The sequence below is a fragment of the Podarcis pityusensis genome (assembly GCF_964106645.2).
Source record: "Podarcis pityusensis genome assembly, chromosome: 1".
In the NCBI taxonomy this organism is placed as follows: domain Eukaryota; kingdom Metazoa; phylum Chordata; class Lepidosauria; order Squamata; family Lacertidae; genus Podarcis; species Podarcis pityusensis.
Window position 1 is genome coordinate 58120720 of NC_138028.1, and position 26664 is coordinate 58147383.

Here is a 26664-nt window from a genome sequence, read left to right on the forward strand (position 1 = left end):
AAATATTTTAATTAGCTTCTAAACTTGTTTTTTCTTCTTCCTTTAGCTAGAACAAAAACAGTACTTATCTCAGATGGTGATTTGGGAAAGGGGGTTGAACCAGCATCTCTGATTTGTTTCCCACCTTGTGATTACAGGAAGGAGCAAAACAGCAATGATCAGTTTATGATGACGTTTACCATGACATGCTACCAAGGCCTATCAGACCCCTTTATCCTATGAGATGATACTTTTACTGAGGCTAGATAACCTCAGTGTAAAAAAAAAAAAAATCCTCATTCCAGGAGGTTTAAGATATTCCCCTATATATGTTTGTTTACATGTCAGTTTAAACTTCAGGAGGAAGTAAGCTCTACAGAAACTTTCACTGTATGTAGTAAACCTGACAGTGCTGAAGTCCATACTATTCCCAGTTCCCATAACTGCATACAGCCAACTTGAGAAGGGTTTGAAGTTTATATGTTCAGGCACCTTTTTATATACTTTAGGCTACCTCATGTCATCCTTATCTTCCTTATCCCAGTAGGTAACTGTTCTTGAAGTTCTTTGAATATCAGAAGCTAGCATCCCATTTGATATACAGTGGTACCTCAGGTTAAGAACTTAATTCGTTCTGGAGGTCCATTCTTAACTGAAACTGTTCTTAACCTGAAGCACCACTTTAGCTAATGGGGGCCTCCTGCTGCCGCCGCACGATTTCTGTTCTCATCCTGAAGCAAAGTTCTTAACCCAAGGTAATATTTATGGGTTAGTGGAGTCTGTAAGCTGAAGCGTATGTAACCTGAGGTACTACTGTATACCATATGCCTTACTCTCTCTATCCTTTCTGGAAGCGAGGATAAGGGAGCTGGGCATGTTTAGCCTGGAGAAGAGGAGGTTAAGGGGTGATATGATAGCCATGTTCAAATATATAAAAGGATGTCACATAGAGGAGGGAGAAAGGTTGTTTTCTGCTGCTCCAGAGAAGCGGACACGGAGCAATGGATCCAAACTACAAGAAATACGATTCCACCTAAACATTAGGAAGAACTTCCTGACAGTAAGAGCTGTTCGACAGTGGAATTTGCTGCCAAGGAGTGTGGTGGAGTCTCCTTCTTTGGAGGTCTTTAAGCAGAGGCTTGACAACCATATGTCAGGAGTGCTCTGATGGTGTTTCCTGCTTGGCAGGGGGTTGGACTCGATGGCCCTTGTGGTCTCTTCCAACTCTATGATTCTATTCTATGTTAAAAACAAGCTTTCCAATCTGGATAAAAAGGTCTCTGATGTAGGTGGTGTATTGCTTTCAAATACATACAGTATTCAGAACCAGTTCTCAGTGTGGAAGCAGCGTTTAGCCTAATTAGTCTTAATTCTCAAAGCCCTTCATGTTGGAAAAAGTCCTTTTCTCTGCCTGTCCTGAATCGTCTTAACATTCAGCTTCGGTGGCTGGCCATGAGTTCTAGCCTTAGGAGGGAGAAAACCTTTTTTCTGTATCAACTTTCTTCGCACTTTTAAGCAAATTAAAACCCACCCTCGCCTTTTCCCTGAACTAAAAAGTCCCCAATGCTGCAGCCTTCCTGAAAGGGGAGCCGCTCCATCCCGTTGTTGGCTCGGGTGGCCTTTCTCCGCTCCCCAACTCTACAATATCCTTTTTGAGGGGAGGCAACAATGCCTGCGGGTTTTATTCCCAAGCCCAATTTGCCACCCTGACGACGACGACCCCCTCAAGGCCTCGCTCCTCCCGGCCAGCCGTTCATAGGTACAGGCCGAGCCCGCTCCGCTCCGCCCTCTTTTCGCTTTCCCCTCTGGCTCGCTCCCATCATTGAAGCACTTATATTTCGCTGCTTCGGCCGCTCTCCGCATTGCCGCAGACCAGCCTCGCCGCGCGGGAGGCGGAGCGTCCTGGTGCCCGAGAAGAAGCGGCGCGCTCTTCTGGGCGCGAGGGAAACCGGCGGGCCAGGATTTTGCTGTAGAGAGATTGCGGCGGAGCGTCGAGCTGCGGGCAGGAGGGTGAGCGGCTTCGAGGGCTTGCCCTCCGTTTTTGGCTTCAGGATTCGTCATTTAATCGCTTCAGTCCCGCTTGGAAGGTGGGAAAGGGACACCCCCAGAGCAGGCGGGTCTCCGGAGAGGAGAGGGATAGGGGCGAAATGAGCCTAGACCCAAGCAGGTTGCATTTAGGGGTTAATTTTGCGGGGAAGGATAGGAGACCAGGGGACAGAAAGCATCCTCTCCAACTAGGCTTGGGAGAGACCCCCCTTCCCGAAAGGCTGGGGGACTGCTGCCGGCCAGTGTAGGCAATACTGCGGTAGGTAGGGGGTCGGAATTCGCAACGGGATGTGTGGTGCGTGTGGCGGGCGGGGGGCGTTGGGTGTGCATCGACTACATTGGGCCGTACTTTCTGCTGTGTCCGTTCAGAAAAGGGGATTCCATTCAGTGGGTGCAGCTTTCCTAACCTTTGCCTCCCCATTGGCATGAGAAGGCGATCCTACCAAACAGCCCCGCCCCAAAGCGCCCTTCCTGTCGTCCGAGACCGTCCTAACTAGGGTCTGTCCTCTTGCTGCTTTCTGCGGGTCTCAAAGAGAATTCTCTCGGGATCGTGGAAGGAGCACGTATCTAAGACTGCAGAGGCAATGCTGAGAGATAAAGGATGCTCTGCCTCCATCAAAGCCCTGGTTCTGGTCCCCTTTCCCATCATCTAAGGTCACCTGATACATTGCTGCTCCCTAATAATTCTAGCTTTGGTAGCGCGCCAAATTAGGATCCCTCTTCTCTGTTTAGTATGCCTGCCATGGTGGTGCCGCATAGTGCAAATTTAATCAAGGCACTTTGTTTTCTTCCTGTTAACTCATTGCTTTTCCTAGTGTGAAAGAGTAGGTCGTTTTCTCTGAGAACATAAAATATCACTGAAACATAAAGTAATGGAATCCCCTAGAGCCATTGCTGTTAGTGTGCCAAACTGTGTGTATGTTTTTAGCATGTTAGAAGGCAGAATTCCCACCCCAAAATTTTGGTGTTCCAAGTGGGAGTTGGCAGCAGTCTGTAAAATTATTTCAAAATAACAACAACAACAAGCCCTCAGTTGTATCCACACACATGGCATGTTTGGAGCTGAGGACTTTGGCTGAGAGGGTATGTGTGATATGTTACGGCCCTGCCATGTAGTCCACTTTATTTTAGAAAATATAGTACAAATTTTATACTATTCAAAATTCAATACTGTATTCACAGAAACGTAGTAATCTAGAGTTGGAAGGGACCCCAAGAGTCATCTAGTCACTGTAATGAGGGGATTCTTGATACAACAGAATGCCGTAAAGAAAAGGACACAAAATGAGAAAAAAGATAAGATCCTGGATAAAATAAAAGAATTAGAGAAGAAGTTAAGATTGAATCCGAAGTCACAGCCAACTCTGAGAGAAATTAAACTTTATCAAACACAATATTCTAAATTGATAAATCAGGAAATAGAATGGAAGGTTAAATTAATGAAACAAAAAACGTTTGAGTCGGCGAATAAATGTGGAAAACTGCTAGCTTGGCAGTTGAAAAGAAGACAAAGATTAAATACGGTTACAAACTTAGAGGTTGAAGGAAAAAACATTCAGAATCCTGTGGACATTAGAAAGTGTTTCCAGAGATACTTCAAAAAACTATACACCCAAGGGCCGCAAGACGAAGCTGAGATTAAACAATTTTTGGCAAAAAATGGACTATCCAAATTGTCACAAGAAAATAGGACAATCCTGAATTCCAAAATAACACGACAGGAGATTGAACAAGCCATTCAGAACACGCAACTGGGCAAATCTCCAGGGCCAGATGGGCTGACCTCCAAGTACTATAAGACATTAAAAGACTATTTGATACAACCTTTGATGGAGGTCAGCAATGAAATTATGGAGGGGAAGAGGGCACCGGAGTCGTGGAAGGAAGCGTTTATCACATTAATACCAAAGACGGAAGCTGAAAAGACACAACTTAAGAACTACCGTCCCATCTCCCTTTTAAATGTGGATTACAAAATATTTGCAGACATTTTGGCAAGTAGATTCAAAAAAGTTTTAAATGAAGTAATCCATAAGGACCAGGCAGGCTTTCTCCCAGGTAGACATTTGTTTGCTAATACAAGGAACATTATTGACATTTTGGAACTTTTGCAAACAGATATAAACACAAAAGCAGTTTTAATCTTTATAGATGCGGAGAAGGCCTTTGACAACATCTCCTGGAAATTTATGATGGGAAATTTAAAAGAGATGGGAGTGGGACGGGGTTTTGAGAATGGGATTGAGGCGATATATTCAGAGCAGAAAGCTAAACTGATAGTTAATAATGTGGTTACAGAAGAGTTTAAAATTGAAAAAGGAACACGACAAGGTTGCCCTATCTCCCCTTTGTTATTCATTTCGGTTCTGGAAGTGCTATTGAATATGATTAGAGGGGATCGGTTGGTGGAAGGAATTCAGGTCGGACAGAAACAATATAAATTAAAAGCTTTTGCAGATGACCTGGTTTTGACCCTGCAGGAGCCAGAGTCTAGTACGAAAAGAGTATTACAACTGATTAATGACTTTGGTCGGGTGGCTGGATTTAAATTAAATAAACAGAAAACTAAGGTTTTGGGAAAAAATTTGACAGATACAGAGTCAGAACGGTTTCAGAAAGAGGCAGAACTTAATGTGGTTAAAAAAGTAAAATACCTAGGGGTAAACATAACAGCAAAAAATCTAAGTCTATTTAAGGATAATTATGAAAAATGCTGGGCAGAAATTAAGAGAGACTTAGATAGTTGGTCAAAATTGAAACTTTCTTTGTTAGGCCGAATTGCTGCTATCAAGATGAATGTATTGCCAAGGATGTTGTTTTTATTTCAAACACTTCAGGTTTTGGACAGGACGGAGTGCTTTCAGAAGTGGCAGAGAGATATTTCTAAGTTTGTCTGGCAGGGCAAAAAGCCCAGAATTAAGTTTAAGATATTAACTGATGCAAAAGAAAGAGGGGGCTTTGCCCTGCCAGATCTAAAGTTGTATTATGAGGCCGCAGCGTTCTGCTGGCTAAAAGACTGGCTACTTCTTGAAGACACTGACGTGTTGGATTTGGAAGGGTTTAACAATGCTTTTGGATGGCATGCATATTTATGGTATGACAAGGTTAAAGCAAATAAGGCCTTTAAGAACCATATTGTCAGAAAATCACTGTTTAATGTCTGGACAAAATATAAAGACTTGCTGGAAAATAAAACTCCAAGGTGGCTTTCACCTTTGGAAGCTAAGGCCCGAAAAAGACCCAATATGGAGGCCAAATGGCCAAAATATTGGGAAATTCTAGAAAAAGATGGAGACAATTGGAAACTGCAGAGTTTGGAGAAAATGAAGGATAAAGTGCGAGACTGGTTACATTACGCTCAGATTAAAGAAGTTTTTAAAAATGACAAGAAATTAGGGTTCCAGGTGGAGAAATCGAAACTAGAAACAGAATTGTTAGAACCTAAGACTAAGGTACTTTCAAGGATGTATAACTTGCTGTTAAAATGGAACACACAAGATGAAATGGTTAAATCGGCTATGATAAGGTGGGCACAGGACATTGGGTATAATATTATGTTTGAGGACTGAGAAAGGTTGTGGAGTACTGGATTGAAATTTACTGCATGTAATGCTTTGAAAGAAAATGTAATGAAAATGATATATAGATGGTATATGACCCCAGTCAAACTTGCAAAAATTTACCACCTGACTGACAATAAGTGTTGGAAATGTAAAGAGTGTGAAGGAACATTTTTCCACCTCTGGTGGACTTGCCCTAAAGTGAAGGCGTTCTGGGAAATGATTTATAATGAACTGAAAAAGGTATTTAAATATACCTTCACTAAGAAACCAGAGGCCTTTCTTTTGGGTATTGTCGGCCAAGGGGTGGTAAAGAAGGACCGGACATTTTTTATGTATGCAACAACAGCAGCAAGGATACTACTTGCAAAGCACTGGAAAGCTCAAGATCTACCCACACTGGAAGAATGGCAGATGCAACTGATAGACTACATGGAACTGGCTGAGATGACCGGCAGAATTCGTGACCTGGGAGAAGAGAGGACTGAGGAGGATTGGAAGAAATTTAAGAATTATTTACAAAAACATTGCAACTTGAGTGAATGCTAAACAGGATGCTAGATCATAAATAATTGAGCACCACTAATTTAGATGATTTAAGAAAATAAGTGAGATTGAGAAAATATAACTCTTTTTGAGAACTAGAAGACTATGAAATATAGAAGGGATATAAGAATGCAAATAAGATAATAAATTGCTGACAAAATGTTATAACGATGAAAGTGGGAGCGGGAGATGTGAGGAAGTCCAAAGAAAATGTGAAATTATGTTAAGATATATGTTACACTGTTTATTATGTTTATTTCTATTGTAAAACCCAATAAATATTTATATATATAAAAAAAAACAAGAGTCATCTAGTCAACCCCCCTTGCAGTGCAGGAATCCTATCTAAATCAGTCATATGTTGAAGACAGGTTAATACTGGCATATGAAAAGATCTGTATAAAGTGCCAAATGAATATCTACCCTCAGGTTTGCAGCAGCAGCAGCAGCTAGTAACATCTGGATCTCCAAAGCATCCAGCGTCTTCAGTACTGATCATTCAGAATATTTTCGTAGCTGTCCTTTCTTTCCATCAGGTTGTTAAAAAAATTTATGTTTGGACCGCCTCATCTTTCAAAACTAGTGAGAGCATTAGCAAACCAAAATACAGAAGGCATTTTTAAAAATGAAGTCTAGGACTATTTTATTGCATATGCTTCTAAAAAGGGAATATAATTGTCAGCCACCATCAACACATGAAATGTTGTGCGAGGAACTCAAGGTGAAGCAGAAGGGCTGGACACTTGACTTGACACCATGTTCACATCACTGCTTGGATTACAGGGCAGTTGATAACACTGCATATTGTACTTACACTCTTATTTGTTTTGGTTTGCTTACTTGTTCAGTTAAATAATTAACAATAAAAATGGAAGAGCAACGAACAACAACAACAAATCACAAGTCTGTACACTTGGCCATCTTCACAGTGGAAGCAGACCAAAAACCTTTTAGAGAGCATACTCAAAGTGCCTGCTATTTCAGTACCACCAATCCCTCAATGTATTATTCTGAAACTTCAAGGGTACAAGTGCTCTGGAGGTCAGAACCAATGAATCCAAATGACAAGAAAGGAGATTCCGGCTAAACATCAGGAAGAACTTTCTGACATTAAAAGCTGTCAACAGTGCAACAGACTCCATCAGAAGGCGGCAGACTCTCCTTCGCTGGAGGTTTTAAAGGCAAGATTGGATGGCCATCTTTCTGTGATTTCTGCACTGCAAGGGGTTGGACTAGATGACCCTCAGGGTCCCTTCCAATTCCACGATTCTATGATTCTAAGTACTATATTGCAAAATACAAACCTGGAAAAGGGATCTTGATTGCAGATCTCCATTATCCAACTTAATCGAAAGACAGGATGCTTAAGAGGAGACGTACCAAGAGAACAAGTGCACATCTGTGACAGCCACCCACATTTTGAAGAGTTAAATGCTTGTAAACTAGATCTGAAACAGATAGCTGGGTGGCTATTTGATGAAGAAGCTGTAAACCTCTCAGGAAGACATGATGGATACATGCTTTTCTTATTGAAACCATCCCTACTCTCTCCTATACCCACTACAGGGCCATCTACTGCATGTAATGGTAGTATGAATGTATAATCTTCAAAATACACTTTAAAAGCAATACATATAGCGTCTGTGTTATATGTTTTCAGCAGAAATTTGGATTGTATGAACAAACAGAAGATGTTTGGGAGCTGAAGTTTGGAACAGTCCAGTTTTCTGGTTTCTCTGGCTGTTGTCTTAAAATTATTGCCACTATTACCACTGACCTTGAAGTATTAAACTGCCAGCCAACCATTTTCCTCCTCTCTGTCTCTTTCTGCAGTTCTCCTTTCCTGTTTCTCTTTTCAAGCTGACTCAATATTTTTGGTTGCTGAGCATACTCAGTTCTTCTTGGGCTGGGCTGGACTTGGATTGTTTCCCCGTATTAGGTTTCCTTTTTAAAATATTTTTGTACGTGTTTCTCCAAACCTCCTACAGGGTCCCCAGAGCATGCTGCTACCTGCTTCTTTTCCAGTGCAGCCTAAAAGCAAGCAAGCAAGCAAGCAAGCAAGCAAGCAAGCAAGCAAGCAAACAAATAAATAAATAAATAAATAAATAAATAGTAAAATCTTATTAAAATGTATAACATAATTTAATTTGAAAACAGCACCATTATCAAACTAGAGTTTCCGGGAAGCTATGGAAGCTATGACTGTTAAAACTGATGTAATAGTGGAAGGGAGGGGTGTATTAGTGTAAAAAAAAAATATGTAAGAAGGTAACTTTCTTCATTTGCCTCCTTGTCAAGGCTCAGTTGATTTTCTCTCTCCTAGAGGCTAATAACAGCTTTGGATGGGAGGCTTTGACTAGAGCAAACAAATTATGGGCAGTCTCATGTGTGTTTCTCTTTTTAGACTCCAGGGGAGCCATGGACAAAATGAACAGCATTCTGCTTACAATATTCATTATTGTAACTGTCTCCTGCAGTTCTGGTAGGTATCCACCTTGAAGCTCCTTGAAGGGAGTGGCTCAGTGATGTAAATTTGATGGAAACCTATAGAAAGTTTTCAGCTTCTGTTGTATTTGTTCAAGTGCTGTACAGAATACAGCAACTGATGTGAACATAGCGGTTGGCATACAGTTAACCAGAAGGGATTTTAAAGCCTGAGAGGAGAAGATGGGGAATGGTCCTGAACCACACGCAACCTTGCAAGCATTTCGTGTAGTCCTTTGGTGGAGGTGTCCACCAAATAATTGTTTTGTTGGTAAACTTTGAATTATTATATTTAATGCACAGCCTAGGAAACACAGCAGGTTAATCAGCAAAAACATAATAAATAGTGATGTGATAGTGACCTATCAGGTGCTTAACACATATGCTTGGGTTTACATATCCCATGTGCAGGCACCAAAAATGGGAAATTTGCTTAGTTCCATCATACATGACAGGTGAGTTTCTTTGATGTAGTCAGTCAGGAATCAGCATGGCAGGGACAGGGAACCCATAGCTCTCCAGCTGCTTTTGGACTCCAGCTCCCATCTTCCCTGACCATTGGCCATGCTGGCTATGGCTGATAGGAGCTGGAGGCTATAAGTTCTCTGTCCCTGGAAGAAGGTTTCACAGCAATTAGGGAAGCAGGTAGAGTTGGATGGCAGTTGAGGCAAAACGTTCCACCATAGCTGCCTGGATATTCTAAATAATGAATAATTTGCTTTTAGATGTCAAACTACTATTGTCTAATTCATAATGCAGATGCACTTAAGCCTATTGTTTTCTGAAGACTGAACTCTCAACAGGAGCCAAAAGCTGCCCAGTTCAATCCTTTGTCCAGTAGGGGGCTCTTCCTCTCTATTTGTCTCATTACCTACTACTGTGTCAAAGGGATCAAACTTGGACAGGAGAGTAGATTTCCTTATTAGTTGAACCCTAGGTCAATTTAAAAAACAACAACCCTGCCTTTAAAAATGTCCTGTATAAGGTCTGTAAAAGCAAAAAGTATTTTACACTTTATTATTGGAGACGGTAAAGCAACAACAAAAGCAAAAAAGAAACTTTTGGCATAGTGATCGAAGCAGTGATGTGTCGTCAGTTTTCCTTTTACCAAAAATTGAATTGGGTTCTGAAGCGACAGCTACTCAGGTGAGCTGGAGGTCCCCAAATCTTACTCTAGCCACAAACTATTTAAGTGGCATTAGGAAAGCTGCCATCCTCTCTCCTCTCCTCCTCCAATATTCATTATGATGTGAGTAATCATATTGGCCTAATGTTTGTTTACTGTGGCAGTGTACGTAAAATACTTTAGATTATCATGCTATATAGATATTTCGTTAGTTTAACAAAATCTCCCTTTGTATCTCAGGCTATGCACTCCGATGTTACACTTGCGAACAAAGCCCCTTCCTGTGTAGGACAAACCTTACCTGTAGCTACGAAGAAGATGCTTGCTTGCAAATTAGGTTTGGTATGTATAATATGCAGCAGTATATCAGTCTCACTCTTGGTTTGACTGTCTCTTGCAGCACAATCCTATACTACTAATAAGCCCTTTCTGAACACTTTCCAACTCTACGATCTACTTTTTGAGATGAGGCAATCTGTACTGCACACAGTATGCAAAGTGCAGCCGCACCATAGATTTGCATAGTGGCATTATATGAGAAGCCCTTTTCTCAGAGAGCCCGTTTCATACAATCATCCTTTGGGGCCCATCCTTATCAGCCTTTCTCAACCTGTGGGTCCCCAGATGTTGTTGAACTACAACTCCCATCACCCCTAGCTAGCAAGGCCAGAGCTCAGGGATGATGGGAGCTGTAGTCCAACAACATCTGGGGACCCACAGGTTGAGAATCGCTGCGGGCTTAGCTTATGGCAGGCTTCCTCAACCTCAGCCCTCCAGATGTTTTGAGACTACAATTCCCAGCATCTCTGAACATTGGTCCTGCTAGCTAGGGATCATGGGAGTTGTAGGCCAACAACATCTGGAGGGCCGAGGTTGAGGAAGCCTGGCTTAAGGTTATATTATATTTTTACATATCTGCTTCTTTCTTTTGCATAATTTAATTCCAATGTTTAGAGTTTCTTTTTTAAAAAAAGAAGTGGTTTGTTTTTGAGATGGAGTAGAAGCTAGGAGTGGCATGAGAATCTGACGTAGATGATTTATCTGCTTGACATGGGATGAGGGCAAAAGCTACGTAGTGCACCAAAGCAGCCCCTTCTGTGAACAGGAGTCCTTCCGTTCACAAAAGAGCAACTCGAGATCCATTCCAATATTCAATAGGATTATACCCTACATCTATGCAAGAGTACTGCAAAGTACTGAGACATTTGGTTATTTTTTTTAAAGCTTCCTTATTTACCATATAAACCATATTATAAGTTATGGTATCCTTATAAAGTTATCAAATTAGCAGCTTTTGTTAAACTTTTTTTTTTAAAAAAAAATCAACGGAAAGCAAATGTATTTTAAGCTGACAAGTTTTCAATTGCTTATTTTGGGGTGTCATTTTTCTTTTTTCTTCTTTTACAGTGCATTTGAGAACCTATAGCTGCTGGAAAATGTCACAGTGTACCACAGAACAAGTTGCCAATTACTTTAACGCTGACAGTTTTAGATTCCTTTGTTGCCAAAGAGATCTCTGCAACAAAAGTTTAAACACCATGGTCAGTACAGTTCCTCTAGCCATTTCTGCAATGACTGTGATTTGGATGATGTTCCTGTGATATGGAGCTTTTAAAAATGTGTTGTCTATACACATCACACTTTTCCATCCTTTTTTTAGTTGATATGTCTGCAGCATTTGGAGAAGGGGTGCATTGTCTTAAACCAGAAAAGTATTCAGATACACAAAAGAGAAGGAGCTGCCAGGACAGGTTAAAATCCCCTTTTCAGTTAACTTGGAAAACATTCCTGAATGAGAGAAACCCATTCTGTAATAAAATGTTCTCAGCCAGTGTATTCTGATGTCCTTTAGCAACTGAGCCAACTCCATGATTCTTAGGGCTGGTCAACAGCCGGGGGGGGGGGGGGAGAGGGGGAGGCTGCTTTAACCTGCTCCAGATGGCATTTCTTATGTAGAAACAAACACATTCTTTCTTAGCTATCTGGAATCTTTCATATCCAACACTTGCAGAGATGAAAAGAGAACTGTCTGTAAAGAGCCATCTACTTAATGGACCTAATACGTAAATCATCCCTATTTGTATGGCACATTACATTTCTAGGTGCTTGATGGCAGAACAGAGGAATTCCCAATAAAATCAAAATTAAGTCGGCAAGAAAAAATTGACACCAAGACATGACGCCTACTGGCTTAGACTAGCATCCAAACCCCCTTGGCACCAGGCTGGAGGAAATTCAGACTGGGCAGCAGTGTCTCTCTGCCTAGCCCTGCCAGTGATTACACAGTCCCTCTGCTGGTGCAGAGCTTTCCATTCTGCCTGCTGAATGGGTGGGCAGAAGTACTACTGGTGGGATCCTCACCAGTGGTAGGCCACAGTAAGCCCCAAAATTTGGCGTTCTGGGAGGAGCGGAGCCAGCTGGGATCCCATGCAAGTCCTGCTGCTGTCATTTGACGGCATCGGGCCCAATCTGGGTCTGCTTGCTGCTCCCGTCTGGCACGCAGCAATTTGCCTCTCCCGCCCGCCCCGCCCCCCACTTCCACCTTGACTGACATAAGTGGCAGGGCAATGGATGCCATGGTGGCTCTGCCAGTCCGTCTCAGTCCATTGCTGCCCTCTCAGCCTCTTTATCTCGCCCTCAGGACTCTCCCTATCCTTACTCCATGCCTTCCTCGAAGCTGGAATGGGTCCTTGACCTGTGATAATGCCTCCTGCTTCCTTCGATGGAAATGATGCACATAGAAGCCTGCCCTATAAAGAAAAGGGTTGTGTCTACTGATCACTTTGGTCTCTAGCCCTGCTCACCATTGACATGCTGTCCCTGGAAGGAGAAAATTCAGCCCTTGGTCCATAGCCAGGATTTTTGTTGGGAGGGGCAGGCCTTTTGTTGGAGGGGACAGAACCTCAGTTAGCTATGTATTTTTATTGATTTAGGGGGGCAGCTGCCCCCTCTTCGCTGAAAAGAACATACCCTGACCCTTTCTTAGACTGTAAGTCAACTAGATTCACAGGCAGCTTGTGTTGATGACAATGTTGTTGGTAGTGTAGTTTGATTTGGTCAAAGTCTTATATAAACATCTGGAGTGGTGGTGAGTAATCTGCCACTGCTCAGCTTTAAAATGCTAAAACACTGCAGCAAAATGCTTGTATCATTGTTTCATTTGCAGAAGTCTTGCTGATAAACGTGTAGTAGCCTATATCTGCTGTTTGAACACTTACTTCTGGATCCTTATAGCACACTTACATGCAATTCCCTCATATAGCAATGAAGCTTACCTTCAGGAAGTGCATTTAGAATTGCAGCCTAATGACATTTCAACTTTGAGTTTAGTGTGAAGACTTTGTCCAATGTGGGGAGGCTCTTTATACTGTAATCAGATGCTCTTTCTATAGTCATTCAAGAAACAATGCACTTCTTGCCATGTTTTTTAAACTGCCAATATACTACTAGCATTGCAATAAATGCATTTACTGTGAATAATGCTTATATACTATGTATATAGCAAGGGTGGTGAATCTGTGGCCCTCTGGATGTTGTTGAATTCCGATTCCCATTAGTCCTGACCACTGGCCATGCTTGTTGGGACTGATGGTGTAACAACTTCAGGGCAGCCTGAAGGTTCTTGATCCCTGCTATAAAGAGCACACTGGCTTTGTTTACAATTACACCCATTGAATAGACAGTAGCTACTTTTTAGAATTCTTCTTTCTTCTGCAATAGTCTTCCATGCATTGGTCTTCCATGTTATTCGTGTGTGTGTGTGTGTGTGTGTGTGTGTGTGTATCCTTTCAGGTGGTAATGGGCTAGTTGTGGGGACAAAAAGCTCTCCCTCCCCACCCAAAAAAACCTTTAGTTGCTGTTAACCTTCACTCCAGGATAGCACACATCTAATTTTCAGCCGTTGTACGCAGATAGTGCCACATTTTCCATTTATACACTATACATGTTTCATCAACATGGATTTGTTAAACAAACTGTTCAATCACTTGGAACATGACTGGTGATGGTTCTTTTTTAAAACAACAACTATAAAACAGTAAATAAAACACACCTCTGTGTAATGTGTGGTTGTTTGGAAATTAGGAACATAAGAAGCTGCCTTCTATGCAGCCTTAGCAATGGTCTATATAGCTCGGTACCAACTTCCCCCAACCTGAGGCCATCCAAATGTTTTAGATTACAACTTTTGTCAGTCCCATACAGCCCAGGCAAAATTCAGAAATGATGGGTGATCAAAAACATCTGGATGGACCGGGTTGTGAAAGGCTGGTTTATACTAACTGGCAAGGGAATTTCAGACAGGGCCTCTTTCTAGCCCTTCCTGGAGATTCCAGGGGTGACATCTTCTGTGTGCAAAACATATGTTCTACCAATGCTATCTTCATACCAAAGCTGTGTCCCCTTTCCAAGTTGTGTTGCATTGAAGCAATAGCCAAGATCAGGAGTAGACAATGTGATGTCCTTTGCTTGATAAGGACCCCAGCTCCCATCATCCCTGACCAATGCTGGCTGGGAATTGCCGTCCAAAACATCTGGCTGGCACCACATTGGCTACCCTTCTCCAAGACTCTTGGACAGTGAAAGCACTTTTTAAGAAGCATAATGTATATGAATGGAAAGGTCACATTTCTGCAATCCTACATTTGGGAATCATTGTTCATATTCCCAACTCTTGTCAAATATTTCCTTTAGAGTGTAGGCCACATAGAGCCTATAGCAACTTTGAATCAAAACATTATCCTGTACTGATTACATGTCTATGTTCTGTCTTGATCTTTTTTTAACAAATGTCCAGTGAAAAAAATAATACCCAGCTGGCAGCATTGTCAAACAGCAGCAAAATTACACTGAGATCAATGGTTATGTTGCACACACAAAGCATTCATGCAGTATTGACACACTGTTTGAAAGCAGCAAGTTATTTATTTCCAGAAGACTCCAACAAGTGCCTAAGGGCACAGTGAAACCCATTAGCTCACTACAATCAGTGCTTTTTTTTCTTTAGAAAAATAGCTGCTGGTATCATGAAGCTGTTATAGCAAGTGGCACACTTTTTAACAACAAAAAAGAGGTGCCAGTACTGCATACCTTTGAGTACCACCTGAAAAAAGCACTGACTACAATAATGTGTAACTATAATAATTTTTCCAAGTAGAAATGTTGCCAAATTTACCAAAATTTCTACCAGAGCCAGTATTGCATACAGCTTGACACAAACATGATTATGTGCATAATATATACATTTGGTGAATAATTTTGCATCTAATCAGTCTGACTTTTTAAAAGAAAAAAGTTCAAACATCTGGTGGTCATCAAGTTGGCAAAGGCTGCTGCCAGGCAATATGGAAGAGGGGTGTGTGTGTGTGTGTGTGTGTGTGTTTTCTGGGTCAACCCCAGGCTGAAGGAGCTGAGGGGTCAGGGGGAAATCCACAGGATGAGAAAAATAAAAATCCCTTTAGGATGGCTAGGTGCAAAAGATGACAGGGGCTCCTAAACTTTTAACAGTATCTGAGGGAATTTCAGCAGATGTCGTTTGCCTGATAAGCTACACCTGCTGAAATTCCTGCTCCTGCACAGGTATTAAAGGTACAGGAATGTGTGACTTGCACGTAGCCACCCAACTTGAGACTGAGGGCTCACTACAGCCCTATTTTAAGCCCCACTTTGAACCTGACTCAGTTGCTGCTGGCAGAGCACTCCTATATACATCTGCTCAGAGTTAAGTCTCATTAAATTCAGCGGAGCTTATGCCCAGGAAAGTGTGCCTAGGATTGTAGCCTAAGCACCACAGCATCTGAGTTATATAAATTGGCATAGTTGCAACGAGTTCCCTAGCCATTAGTTTTATTTCCCCATGTTCTCCAGCTTGTGCCTAACAAGCCCTGAAATGACCCTATCAGTATCCCCAAGGATTGCCCTTTTGTGAATTAATGTGAATGAAATAACCTAGTATAGATAAACAAACAGGCATGCTTCCTGTAAGTAAAAGGGGTTGAATAAATTTTTATAAAGCCATTTTCCCAGTAAGAGAGAGAGAGAGAGAAAGCGCATCACACCAGCCAGAATAAGGAAGGACAAAGATACTGTGTGCTTTGAAAAAGATACAGATATGGATGTGGTGAAAATTGGCTGCAAGCCTGGGAATCAGTTATTGCTAACTGGTGAGAAGAAAAAAAAGAAATAGAAGATTAGCAGAGCCCCAGGTCAGAAAAAGAACAGACACAACAGGATTCTGTCATGGCTGCACAAGATATCACCAAAGAGGCACGAATAGATAGCTACCTGTGCAAGTATGAAGTGTAACTGGTAGTGTAAAAACCTGCTAAAGTTAATAACCTGTTAAAGTTAATAAAAAGGTAAAAGAAAATCAAACTGTCTAGATTCCTGCTCTTGCACAGTGGTTTTGATCACCCACAGGGCACTTTTAAGAAAATAAAAGTAGGAACACCCCCTCAGCCTCTCATGGAGAACACAGGACAATGGTATAGTGCCGAAAGAAATTAGCAGTGCTGCAGGCCAAAGGGGTAAGCAAGAGAGCCAGGGACTGAATATATGCACCCACCCAGGTTTGATGTTTAACAGAGCAAACCTATACATGTCTTCTCAGAACCAAGTTTCACCAAGTGCAACGGGATTTACGCCCAGGTAAGTGAAATAACTCCCTCTCACAGTAACCTCAGGTGATGAGGACCAGCTGAAATGGACCCCAAACTGAGCCAGGAACAATGGTATTTAATGAATGCCTACTAAATGTCAGGGTCATATTAGACACAATATTATCCCAGCAATAAACTCCACAACATAGCTGTCAACTTTTTCCTTTTTAAGGGAAATTCCCTTATTCTGAATAGGATTCCTCACAAGAAAAGGGAAAAGTTGACAGCTATGCTCCACAACTCAGCCCCTGTAAAATGCACATATTATTAATATAAACAATTCATCAGAACATTTAAATAATAATACTCCATTAATATGTACAATAAAACATGCGGTCTGCATATTTTAAAATGTCTGAAGGTTCTCCCTCCATTTCATAATCCCCCATAACAGCACATTTATTGTGCAGATCAAGCCCAGCCCACTGAACCTTCACAGGAATTTGCCAGGCTATTTATTCCATCACGCAAAATGTTGGAAGGTGTGTCTTCCTTTATGGCCACGTGGCCAGCCTTGAACTTCTCACACACCCCATCTAAAAGGGGCCGCCGCTACAATTCAGGGCTGCTCAGAACTGACTTTGTGGAGTAGCAATGCGCACATTTTAGTTTTTCCGACCTGGCACCTGTTTAAATAACGACCGAGAAACCTCTGGCTGGTGACTTTTTCCTCTGATAGCCTTTTTCTCCTTTGGATATTTGGTTTTCAGTAGGCGGGTTCCCAGCTGTGCTTCAACATAAAATACAGACGCAGAGCGTCCTTCAGCAGACTCAGATACGGATCTTAAAACTGAAACCCTACTCGGGGGAGGGAGGAAGCGGCGGGGAATCTGCTGGATTGCATAGAGAACATCCCGTTTTCTATTTCCAGGCGCTGCAGCTGAGCAATAATTAGCAGGTGATATTTGATCGAGGATCTATCAGAGTTCCGTCCTGGGCGTAGCCAGGAATTATGTTTGCGGGGGGCGGGCAGGACACCCACCTGGCACCATCCTCTGGCAGATTCGGAATAGTCAATAACAGTTGTTTTGAATTACTTTCTTTTGACCCCAAGTGCTCAGAAAAAAATCTCTCAAATTCTTTCTACGGTTTCTACATTTTGTTAAATATTTTTATTGATTGACTTGATTTAGGAGGGGGGCAGTTGCTCCCCCCCCCCGCTATGCCCATCAGTAGCGTTTATTTACCTCTCTCTCAGCAGTGACAGAGAGGGGCTGTGTACCATGCATTTAAAGCTCATAAAGTCCCCCAGGTATCCTGGGAACTATAATTTATCTCCCGCCGAGCTACAATTTCCAGCACTTGTAACAAACTACAGTCCCCCGCCCCTTTTTTTAATGGGAGTCCTAAACTGCAAATTCCTATCAAAGACAGTTTGGGATTTATGTACTGGCAACGGAGCCGTTCCCTCTAGTTAACCCATGACGTCATCTTCCCCGCTAGCCCTTAAGCCAATCAGGAATCCCGCCCTCGGCCAATGAGGCTAAACCGAGGCTGGCTTTTGCTATATAAAAAAACAATTTCCCAGGGCCGAGCGGAGCAGCTGAGAGGCGTGTGTAGGTAGAAGCACGGAGCAGCCGAGGAGGGGTGAGTGCAAGGGGCCTTTTCTTCCGCCAGGGTCGTCTTGAGCATCAGCGACACCCCCGCGGCTTCTCCTCCAGACTTTCCTGCGCCTTTATTCTGTCCCTTTGCGCTCCGCGTTGCAAGATGCGAGCGGCGCGAATGGGGTCGGATCCCTGGGCGGTGGGCGGGTCGTTATGGGGAAAGCGCGTGGAAGGCATTCGGGACCGAAATAGTCGCTCGCTTAGCAGGCCGGTCTCGCGGAGAAGCCGAGGCAGGCGCAGCAATGCCCGGTTTCAAGCACGGGGCTTGGAGGACGCGGCGCCGACCCCCCCCCCCTCCCGCGGTACGAAGCGAAGGGAAATGTGCACCTATTGATACTAGGGGAGAGGTCCGTCATGCTGGAGAGCATTATCGTTATATAATAAATGCACGGGCTTGTCGTATATAAGGCCCTTCCAAGCTCGTTGCTCATTCCGGCGCATGGGCAGGGCCATAGGCGTAGCCTTAAATATAAATCAATAATCAATAAATCAATAAAAGTGCTTAACTGAGGCTCTGTCTTCCCCCAACAAAAGCTTGCTGCCCCCCCCCCAAAAAATTCCTGGCTACGCCCATGGGCAGGGCCCTGGTGGGGAACTGGATCCACTACATTTCTGTATGATCCGGATCGGTTGCACTGGGAGTTGGGGGGAAATAATGGAAGTCTGTCTCGGTCCCTAGAGGCGGTGGCTTGTCTACTTAGCGATGGTCTCAGAGGTACTACCTGACTATTCCTTGCAGTAGGAACCTGTAATGTGCGCACCTCCTGCCATTTATTCTCCTCAGGTGGGGAAACGTTATTGTAAAGAAAATGGTACGTAAAGGTATTGGCAAATGAAATTTAACATGAGGAAAGAGGGGAGGTGTAAAATAGCATCCTACATTTCACAAGGTAAAACGTTACACGAAGGTGCTGCAGACCCAACCTGGTGTGACCCAACCCTACTTGCTTGTGGAAAGTTTGCTGCCTACTGAGGAATATGTATGGGTGTGGCCAATGGCTGATTTTTCATCTGGGCCTCTAGAGCAGAGCTTTCCAGACTTTCCATGTTGGTGACATGGAATTAAGTTTTACTAGCATACCAGAGGTTAAACCCTTTCCAGCCCTGGCAGGAGCGCCCTGAGCATTCGCGCAACACACCTACACACTGCAGCCCACACACTAACATGTCGGAGCACCTCTTCCGTTGGAGAGGAATTCATCCTGTTTTGTTATTACTTCAAAGTGAACTGTTGTGTGGGGAAATGGCAACCAAAAAAAGGAATGAGCTGCATTGCTGAGTTCAATTCTGGTCCAGTCTGTAGGCACCGTGAAAGCAAAACTGGAGGAAGGAAACTTTGGCCAAGAAGCTTTGACTGAGGTGTCAAACAGGCAGAAATGTTTTGTTAGAAGCATAAATACTGACAAGACCGCAGTCCAGATAAGAGGGTACACCAGTTTTAAGAAGAAAAGAGCTTTGTTACTCCGTGCAGCTAGCGGTGCTGGGTGATAAGGTTTGATACCACATCAAGCCCATAAATAACGGAAACCGTTTTTGCAGTTTTCTCATCTTGTCACTGCTACAGAATGAATTTTAGTTGAGTGTAAAAGAGAGAATTAAAGCAACAAGTCATCAAACCGGAAACGGTTTTTTGGATGTTTGGGAACAGAGTAGTCTTATTTTTATCCTCTGGATTCAATCTTAGTTTCACTGTTTTCACACAAAGTTTTTCCTGATGTCTTTTGTGCTGTGGCATATTTTGTCTACAGAGGAAAAACATCGCTTTCAGATTCCATTCTTGCTGCTAGTAAAGAAACATTTTTCTTTGATTTTCACCTGGGCTAATCCTCAGTTTTGAATTTCCTGGATCCTATATATTGGCTGTGAATCCAAGAACTAAGGAGCTTGTTTCCATTCCTGGGTTTCCATTGGTAGATACGTTCTTCTCAAGCCAGAAGGCCAAGTAGCTAGGACAACTAGGCTTATGCAATAAGCTTTTACTAGTGGTGTTTAGGTGGGGTGTTTAAACTGGTGTTTAGGTGGTCCAATATAGTATTCAGCAATGGTTAAATAAGTTGTACTTGATTACAGTACATGAGATTATAATTTTGTACATAACAGCCACTTTGTATTTTCCTTACCCGAAGATTCATCCATATATGATGTGCTATTAGATTTCTTTGGTCAGAGGAGGTTGGTCCATGAGGGCAAATGGGGCACTACCCCAACTTCAGTCAACGCTCACCTGCCTCCTTACTTAGAACCAGCCCAGAGGGTGGCACTGGCTATCCATTTCCACCTCCTCAATGTTGGCATTGTAGCCTGATGAGGGTGGGGGACAAGCCAAGACTTAGTTGTCTCCACCTGTCTATGACTCTGGCTCGAACTACAATTGGTCTCCTTACATTCTGCCCCTATGGTAACATAGGATAGTGCATATAGAAAATGGGTGTCTTGCCAGTCCTCATATTTTTTTTTGCACCACACATTTTCAGTGTTACCAGATTTGCACAAGACTGCTGTTTTGGCCTTGTCATTAGTGCTGTTACTTTTTTCTTGCTCCAGAACAGCTTGATTAAACTACGATTTGCCAAAAGAAATAGAATTGTGGCTGCAAATAAAGTTATTGGCACCAAAGAGGGATTGGAGTGGTTGTGCATCACTGGGTAAAGGGGTCTCATTAAGGGGTGGCAATGAGAGTTTGGTGTAGAAATTGGGAGGATTTGCCCACAATTTAAGAGATGCAAGCAAATTTCACTCTTGTGTAAGACCTCTGTTAAGCAAACAGAAATGGGTGTTGCGCCCCACAAAAAAAGCACACGCCTCCATTTTGCTCATTGTGAGGCATGTTATCAAAGGCTGGTGACATTTGCTTTTGTGGTATTGTGCAGATGGGTTGGTTGGTTGGTTGCTGTAGTGGAAGTCTGCACAAGGTTTTCCACTAACACAATTGGGCTTGTCTCTCTTCCCCCCACAAAATGCTCTGAAATTGGCTCTGGTGGGGGTTCGGAGGATTCCAGAACAGCTCAAGGATGGGAGGAGATAGGGGATTGTTCCATCTGGCAAGTTGAAAAGATTCTGCTGACAACAGTTGCCGTAGTGCTACATTGAATTGTTGCTTCAGAACATCCAGCACCAACCAAACTGTGTTTTTGCTTTATAGGCTAAGGCTGGAAAAATAATAACTGGAAGATGAAGACTCTTGTTACCACCGTTTTGATCGCCACGTTTGTTCTGACTTTGTTCAGCCACTTTGGTAAGTATGCAAGTGCGCTATTAAAAATAGTGTGAACTTAGAGCAAGGCACTGAGCAGAGGAGGTGGGCTTCACAAAAAGGGGTTCAGGGGCTGGGAGAGAAATGTGGACTTGAACAGTTGTTGCTGGTATTTCCCCTAAAGAGTAATAGCTATGGGGGGCGGTTTCTGGTGGGCTATGATTCTAGTAGGCCAAGGAGGACTTGCTTAATTTTGACTCCTGGAGGCAAACCTACTGGGATGTGGTAGGTTCTTCCTTTGTAGGTAGGTAGTTCTTCAGAGATGCCAGCCACTGCTTATGGCTCATAGCTTAATCTATACTTGTGATATTATACTTGCGGTATTGCTGTTGAAACTGGTTTGTGCTGACTCCAGCTGTATTGTAGTCAGATCTTCTAGAATTGAATCGGGAACTCTAGAACAGACTTCTTCATATGGCTCTTTTGCATACATACTAGATTATACTTGGTTCCCTCAATGAGAAAAGCCTTGCATTAATGCCACAAACTATTTTTATTTATTTGGTTCAAATTTATAACTCCTTTTTTCCTTTCCATGGGAAACCTGTGATGACACACAATAAAATTACATAAAGTTGTTCAAAACAACATTAGAATACAATGATACAGGCAGGGATGTTCCTCCAGAGGTAGTTGGACTCCACATCTCATATATTTTGCCTATGCTGACAGGACTGATGGGTTTTGAAGTCCAGTAATCTCTGGAGAGGGATGCGGGTGGCGCTGTGGGTTAAACCACAGAGCCTAGGGCTTGCCGATCAGAAGGTCGGCGGTTCGAATCCCCCGGATGCCCATTGCTCTGTCCCAGCTCCTGCCAACCTAGCAGTTTGAAAGCATGTCAAAGTACAAGTAGATAAATAGGTACTGCTCCGGCGGGAAGGTAAATGGTGTTTCCGTGCATTGCTCTGGTTCACCAGAAGTGGCTTAGTCATGCTGGCCACATGACCCGGAAGCTGTACGCCAGCTCCCTCGGCCAATAAAGTGAGATAGATGAGCGCTGGAAAACGCCCCCCCCCAGTCGGTCACAACTGGACCTAATGGTCAGGGGTCCCTTTACCTTTACCTTAATCTCTGGAGGATTGTAGCTTCCCCTGTTGGAAGGACAACAGAGCTCATTCAGAGTGCAACTTAAGGATGAATTCTATTGTTACTGTTAAAGTGAACTAGGTGGTGGTGGGGAGTTTTACATAGCAACCAGTTAAGGTGGCATGATCTTTACTAAAGCAGTATGTGCTCTGATGAGCTGTGACATCTGATATGCCTTTGTGGTACGCTTAAACACTTTTAACTTATCTTTTAATTATTTCTACATCAATATTGTAGTTCAAGCTTGTTACCAGGAATCTAGTTTCATGATGGAAGCCTGCAATAAGACCATCTTCTATTCTCCTCCCCTCTTTCATTTAGGAGCTGCCTTAAAATGTTATCAGTGTCTGGATGGTATCGGTCCATGTAAAACGAACGTCACATGCTCGGGTGATACTGATTCTTGCATACTGGTAAACTTGGGTAAGTATGCTGCCTTATCTGATTCATGTGTAACTTGTGATTAAGTACAATTTTAAAAGAACTATTTTCTTTACTTCATTATGGCCAGCACTTGTATTTTATGCATTTTTTCCTCCCAAATCACTGAAGTGAGGCCTTTTCTTCAAATTACCGTATTTTTCGCTCCATAGGGCGCACCTGACCATAGGGCGCACCTAGTTTTTAGAGGAGGAAAACATGAAAAAAAATATTCTGAATCAAATGTTGTACTAAACTATTTAAAGCAGCAAAGCGGGTGGCTCCTGTCCGCTTTGCTGCTTTAAAGCGAGCCTCAGAGGAGGGAAGGAAGGGGAACCATGGCTTATCTAAGTCCAGTTAATAATGCTGAGCCTGATTTTATATGCTTCTCAAAGCCCTTGACATATATATTATAATGACAAGCCGAGATAGGCCTCCTGCATAGGAGGAGGGGAGGAGAAGAGAGGGAGCCATCATAGCTCAGTGGGGAGAGCATGGAGAAGATCCCAAGTTCAGTCCTTGAAAGCTTCTCCGGGTAGGGCTGAGGGTGTGTCTCCTGAAACCCAGGTGAGCCTCTGCCCATCAGTGAAGACAAAACTGAGCTCAATGGGCTCAGGGGTCCTGACGTGGTACAGGGAAGGTCCCTCTGTTCCCGTTTAAATTAGCCCTTTCTTCAGAACCATGGGGACTACAATATTAATTTGTTTTTAAAGGGAACAGCTGTAACCTCAGTGGCTTTGCATGCAGAACACCACACGTTCAATCCCCGGCTTCTCCAGGCCTGAAACTCTGGCAAACTGCTACCAGTCAGTGTTGACATTACTAAGCTAGATGGAGTAGTGGATCCAACTCCTTATAAGGCAGCTTCCTAGGTTCCCATTTATGCTTCAGATCTGGGCGTGAGGCCTGCTGTCACTTTTAGTGTCAAGAGGGTGGTTCTTTGCACATCTGGAAGATGACTGTGTCACCTCCCATCACCCTATTGAAGGTGCTTTTACAGCTCAGGGGAAAGGGCAGGCAGACGCAGCATCTGTAAACTGTAGCATCCTGAATTAAGGGAGGGAAGGGAAAGAGCTGATCTTCAGCTTGAAACCAGGACTTGCTCTTTAACCATGCTGCTCCTCCAGCTGCCAATGCCATCCATGTAACCTGTGTGAATATCAAGTGTGGGTTGTGTCCAGGAACCTGGGAGGATTTCTTTCACATGAGTGCATGTTTTTGTCTTTAAATAAACAGCCCATGCAAGTTTCCAGCTCTTATGGCCATGCCTGGCTGTCTCAGTGGAAATCTGAGGAGGCTGAGGTGGACTTTCCAGTGGTCAAAGTCTTCCTGCCCGGCATCTATTTCCTGCCCTCTTTCCCCACTGAACTCCCGCACCCTGCTTCAAAGCAAGCTACGGAGGGGATTCCCTCTGCTTTGAAGCAGGAAAGTGGAAGAGGAGCTGCTTACATGAGTGTAAGCTGCTCCCCTCCCACTTTCCTGCTTCAAAGGGAGCCCGGGAGGAGGGAATCCGCTGCAGCCTTGAGCAGCGAGGAGGATCCATGGGTCCCTCCTTCCCTCCTCCGTGGTTGCTTTGAAGCAGGAAAGTGGGAGAGGAGCTGCTTACACGAGTGTAAGCTGCTCCCCTCCCACTTTCCTGCTTCAAAGGGAGCCCGGGAGGAGGGAATCCGCTGCAGCCTTGAGCAGCGAGGAGGATCCATGGGTCCCTCCTTCCCTCCTCCGTGGTTGCTTTGAAGCAGGAAAGTGGGAGAGGAGCTGCTTACACGAGTGTAAGCTGCTCCCCTCCCACTTTCCTGCTTCAAAGCGAGCCACGGAGGAGGGAGGGACCAACGGAATCCCCTTCCCTGCCTCCTCCCCGGCTCAGCTCAGCAGCCGCGGCTCTTGCTGGCTTTACAATGAGCCGGAAGGAGGGACAGACGGCAGTCCCTCCTCCCGCCTCCCTGTAAACCCAGCCAGAGCCGCAGACACACTCTACACAGCTCTTGCTTTAAAGGGAGAGCTGCGCAGAGCTTGTCGGCAGCAGCGGCTCTTGCTGGCTTCGCTCCATAAGACGCACAGACATTTCCCCTTACTTTGTAAGGGGGGAAAAGTGCATCCAATGGAGCGAAAAATACGGTATTTTAGGGATAGGTTGTTGAGGAGACTGCATTGGTTTAAATATGGCATTAGGCAAATTTAATTGTCCTGCTTCTGACTCTTCTCTCCCCATCCTCATTAACATTCTTCATTAACTGCTGGTTGTACATCTAGCATTGTACTTTTTTGGGTACGTTTGATGATGTGGAAGTCTCTGGGCTGATTTAATTAGATGAAACATTAAGGGAAGGTGGTAGGGGTCCCTGAGCATTTTAAAGTTGGGCAATCCATGAGAATGGATGTAACCTAATACTTGTAAGAAAATTAGTTTATCTTTCTTGCATTGTACCACAAAAAGTAGAGCTCTCTCCCTGAGACACTGTTCTTGATATGGTGATATATTTTTTTGGAACATGAAAGTGAATTTAAAATGTTTTCATAATAAATGCATATTAAAAACAAATGTTGAGTGATAAATCATACAAACTACATCTTTTGTACTTAAAGAAGTAAAGTAGGTCTTGGATTCAATGTGAAATTATTGTACACATTTTCATTTCCCCTTAATTTTCTCCTTTGCCCCTGTGCAGAGAAGCAAATGGGTGTTGGATGGTTACTTTGGCTTGATACTATTGCCTTTGTTACTGGAATAGGAAGCTGGCTGCTTCTTCAAATAGCTCTTGTAAAGTAAAATATCTCAAATAAGATTTGGGGGCAAACACATGGTTTATTTTTTTCTTTTTAGATGCTGTCTCTATATTTTTATGACAGTATTTTAAAAGCCACCTTGCGTGTTTTGAACAGATAGGCAATATTTTTTTAAATAACTGTAAGGAAGGTATGGAAGACTTAAATAGACATTCTTAAACTCTTCTCCCCCTCCCCCAATTTTCTTGCTCAGCAGGAAAGCAAACTACTTTCCATAAAATCTTGTCTTTGTGTTGTTGTTTTTTAAGGTACTGGAAGAAATATCTCTACGTGCTGGAAATACTCCAACTGTAAAATTGACTTTATTGAGAAAGAATTCAAGACTGGAAACTTTGATTTTCATTGCTGCCAAAAAGATTTGTGTAATGGCAGCCCAATTACAGCAGGTAGTAAGATGGTCCTTGGCTTAACTTCTGTGCTGATCGCAATCCAGATGCTCTGCTTCTGATCTGGAGTAGGAAATACTTTGAACAAAAAGAAGTCATTTCATACCTATTGACAAATAGCCTTGTAAGAGAGAGCACCACACATTGAGAACAGAGACCGAATAAATCAGGGAAAATGGAAAGTAGAATAGCAAAACTTGTTTACTACATTGTAGTCACTGCATTGTGGGTTTTTCTTTGTGGTGCTTCATTCTACTTGTAAACTTGTATCACTTTTGTACACTTAAACTTTTCATAGCAGAGTTTTTGAATCTAATGAAACTGCCAACTTATTTTTCATCTTTTCCTATCTGTAAGACTTTTATCTCAATAATAAAAGTGTCTACTTGACATTTGAACTACATACCCTTTCATCATGGGCCTCTGTTTCCATACCACAACTTGCAACCAGTTGCACCCGTAGAAAGCATATTTTTGCTGGCTACTGTCAAATACACTTACGGTTCCTATTCTTTCTTCCCAACATGGCTATAAGGAAGTATTTCTAGTGAGGCATATTTCACATGGTGGGTAAGAGTTCAGAAGGCGTTATTTGGACAGTCCTAATCTCCACTTCATCATAAGTTTCCTCATGCCAATGCTTGCAGTAACCTTGTAGTCCAGTGACCCTGAGCAGCGTCTTGTGACATCCCATCACGGGTCCGAAAGTATTATTGTACTCTAGGATTAAATGG

The 26664-nt window shown here is 43.1% G+C and overlaps 2 protein-coding genes across 3 annotated transcripts; both read left to right on the top strand.

Moving 5' to 3' along the window:
* Window positions 1-1726: 1726 nt before the first annotated feature.
* CD59 (CD59 molecule (CD59 blood group)) lies at window positions 1727-13791 on the top strand. 2 transcript variants are annotated; one of them, XR_013980173.1, is made up of 5 exons: window positions 1727-1989; window positions 8536-8613; window positions 9982-10083; window positions 11149-12038; window positions 12383-13791. XR_013980173.1 is itself a non-coding variant. In XM_080984491.1 (4 exons), exons 2-4 carry the CDS (start codon window positions 8550-8552, stop codon window positions 11340-11342), a joined length of 360 nt encoding a protein of 119 aa, XP_080840617.1. In that variant the 5' UTR covers window positions 1727-1989; window positions 8536-8549; the 3' UTR covers window positions 11343-13791. The 2 variants fall into 2 exon arrangements, 1 of the variants encoding a protein (XP_080840617.1); XM_080984491.1 differs by having other exon boundaries at window positions 11149-13791.
* A 4041-nt stretch (window positions 13792-17832) lies between these two features.
* LOC308464864 (CD59 glycoprotein-like) lies at window positions 17833-26333 on the top strand. Its single transcript, XM_080984479.1, has 4 exons — window positions 17833-17984; window positions 21144-21236; window positions 22662-22763; window positions 25793-26333. The coding sequence occupies exons 2-4, from the start codon at window positions 21173-21175 to the stop codon at window positions 25990-25992; spliced, it is 366 nt and encodes a 121-aa protein (XP_080840605.1). The 5' UTR covers window positions 17833-17984; window positions 21144-21172; the 3' UTR covers window positions 25993-26333.
* The last annotated feature ends 331 nt before the right edge of the window (window positions 26334-26664 follow it).

Bases quoted from the DNA above. Each gene is read 5' to 3' on its own strand.
- CD59 (XM_080984491.1), top strand. From the start codon at position 8,550: ATGGACAAAATGAACAGCATTCTGCTTACAATATTCATTATTGTAACT. The intron at 8,614-9,981 runs GTAGGTATCCAC...TTTGTATCTCAG, and splicing joins AACTGTCTCCTGCAGTTCTG to GCTATGCACTCCGATGTTAC. The intron at 10,084-11,148 runs GTATGTATAATA...CTTCTTTTACAG, and splicing joins TTGCTTGCAAATTAGGTTTG to TGCATTTGAGAACCTATAGC.
- LOC308464864 (XM_080984479.1), top strand. From the start codon at position 21,173: ATGAAGACTCTTGTTACCACCGTTTTGATCGCCACGTTTGTTCTGACT. The intron at 21,237-22,661 runs GTAAGTATGCAA...TCTTTCATTTAG, and splicing joins GACTTTGTTCAGCCACTTTG to GAGCTGCCTTAAAATGTTAT. The intron at 22,764-25,792 runs GTAAGTATGCTG...TTGTTTTTTAAG, and splicing joins TTGCATACTGGTAAACTTGG to GTACTGGAAGAAATATCTCT.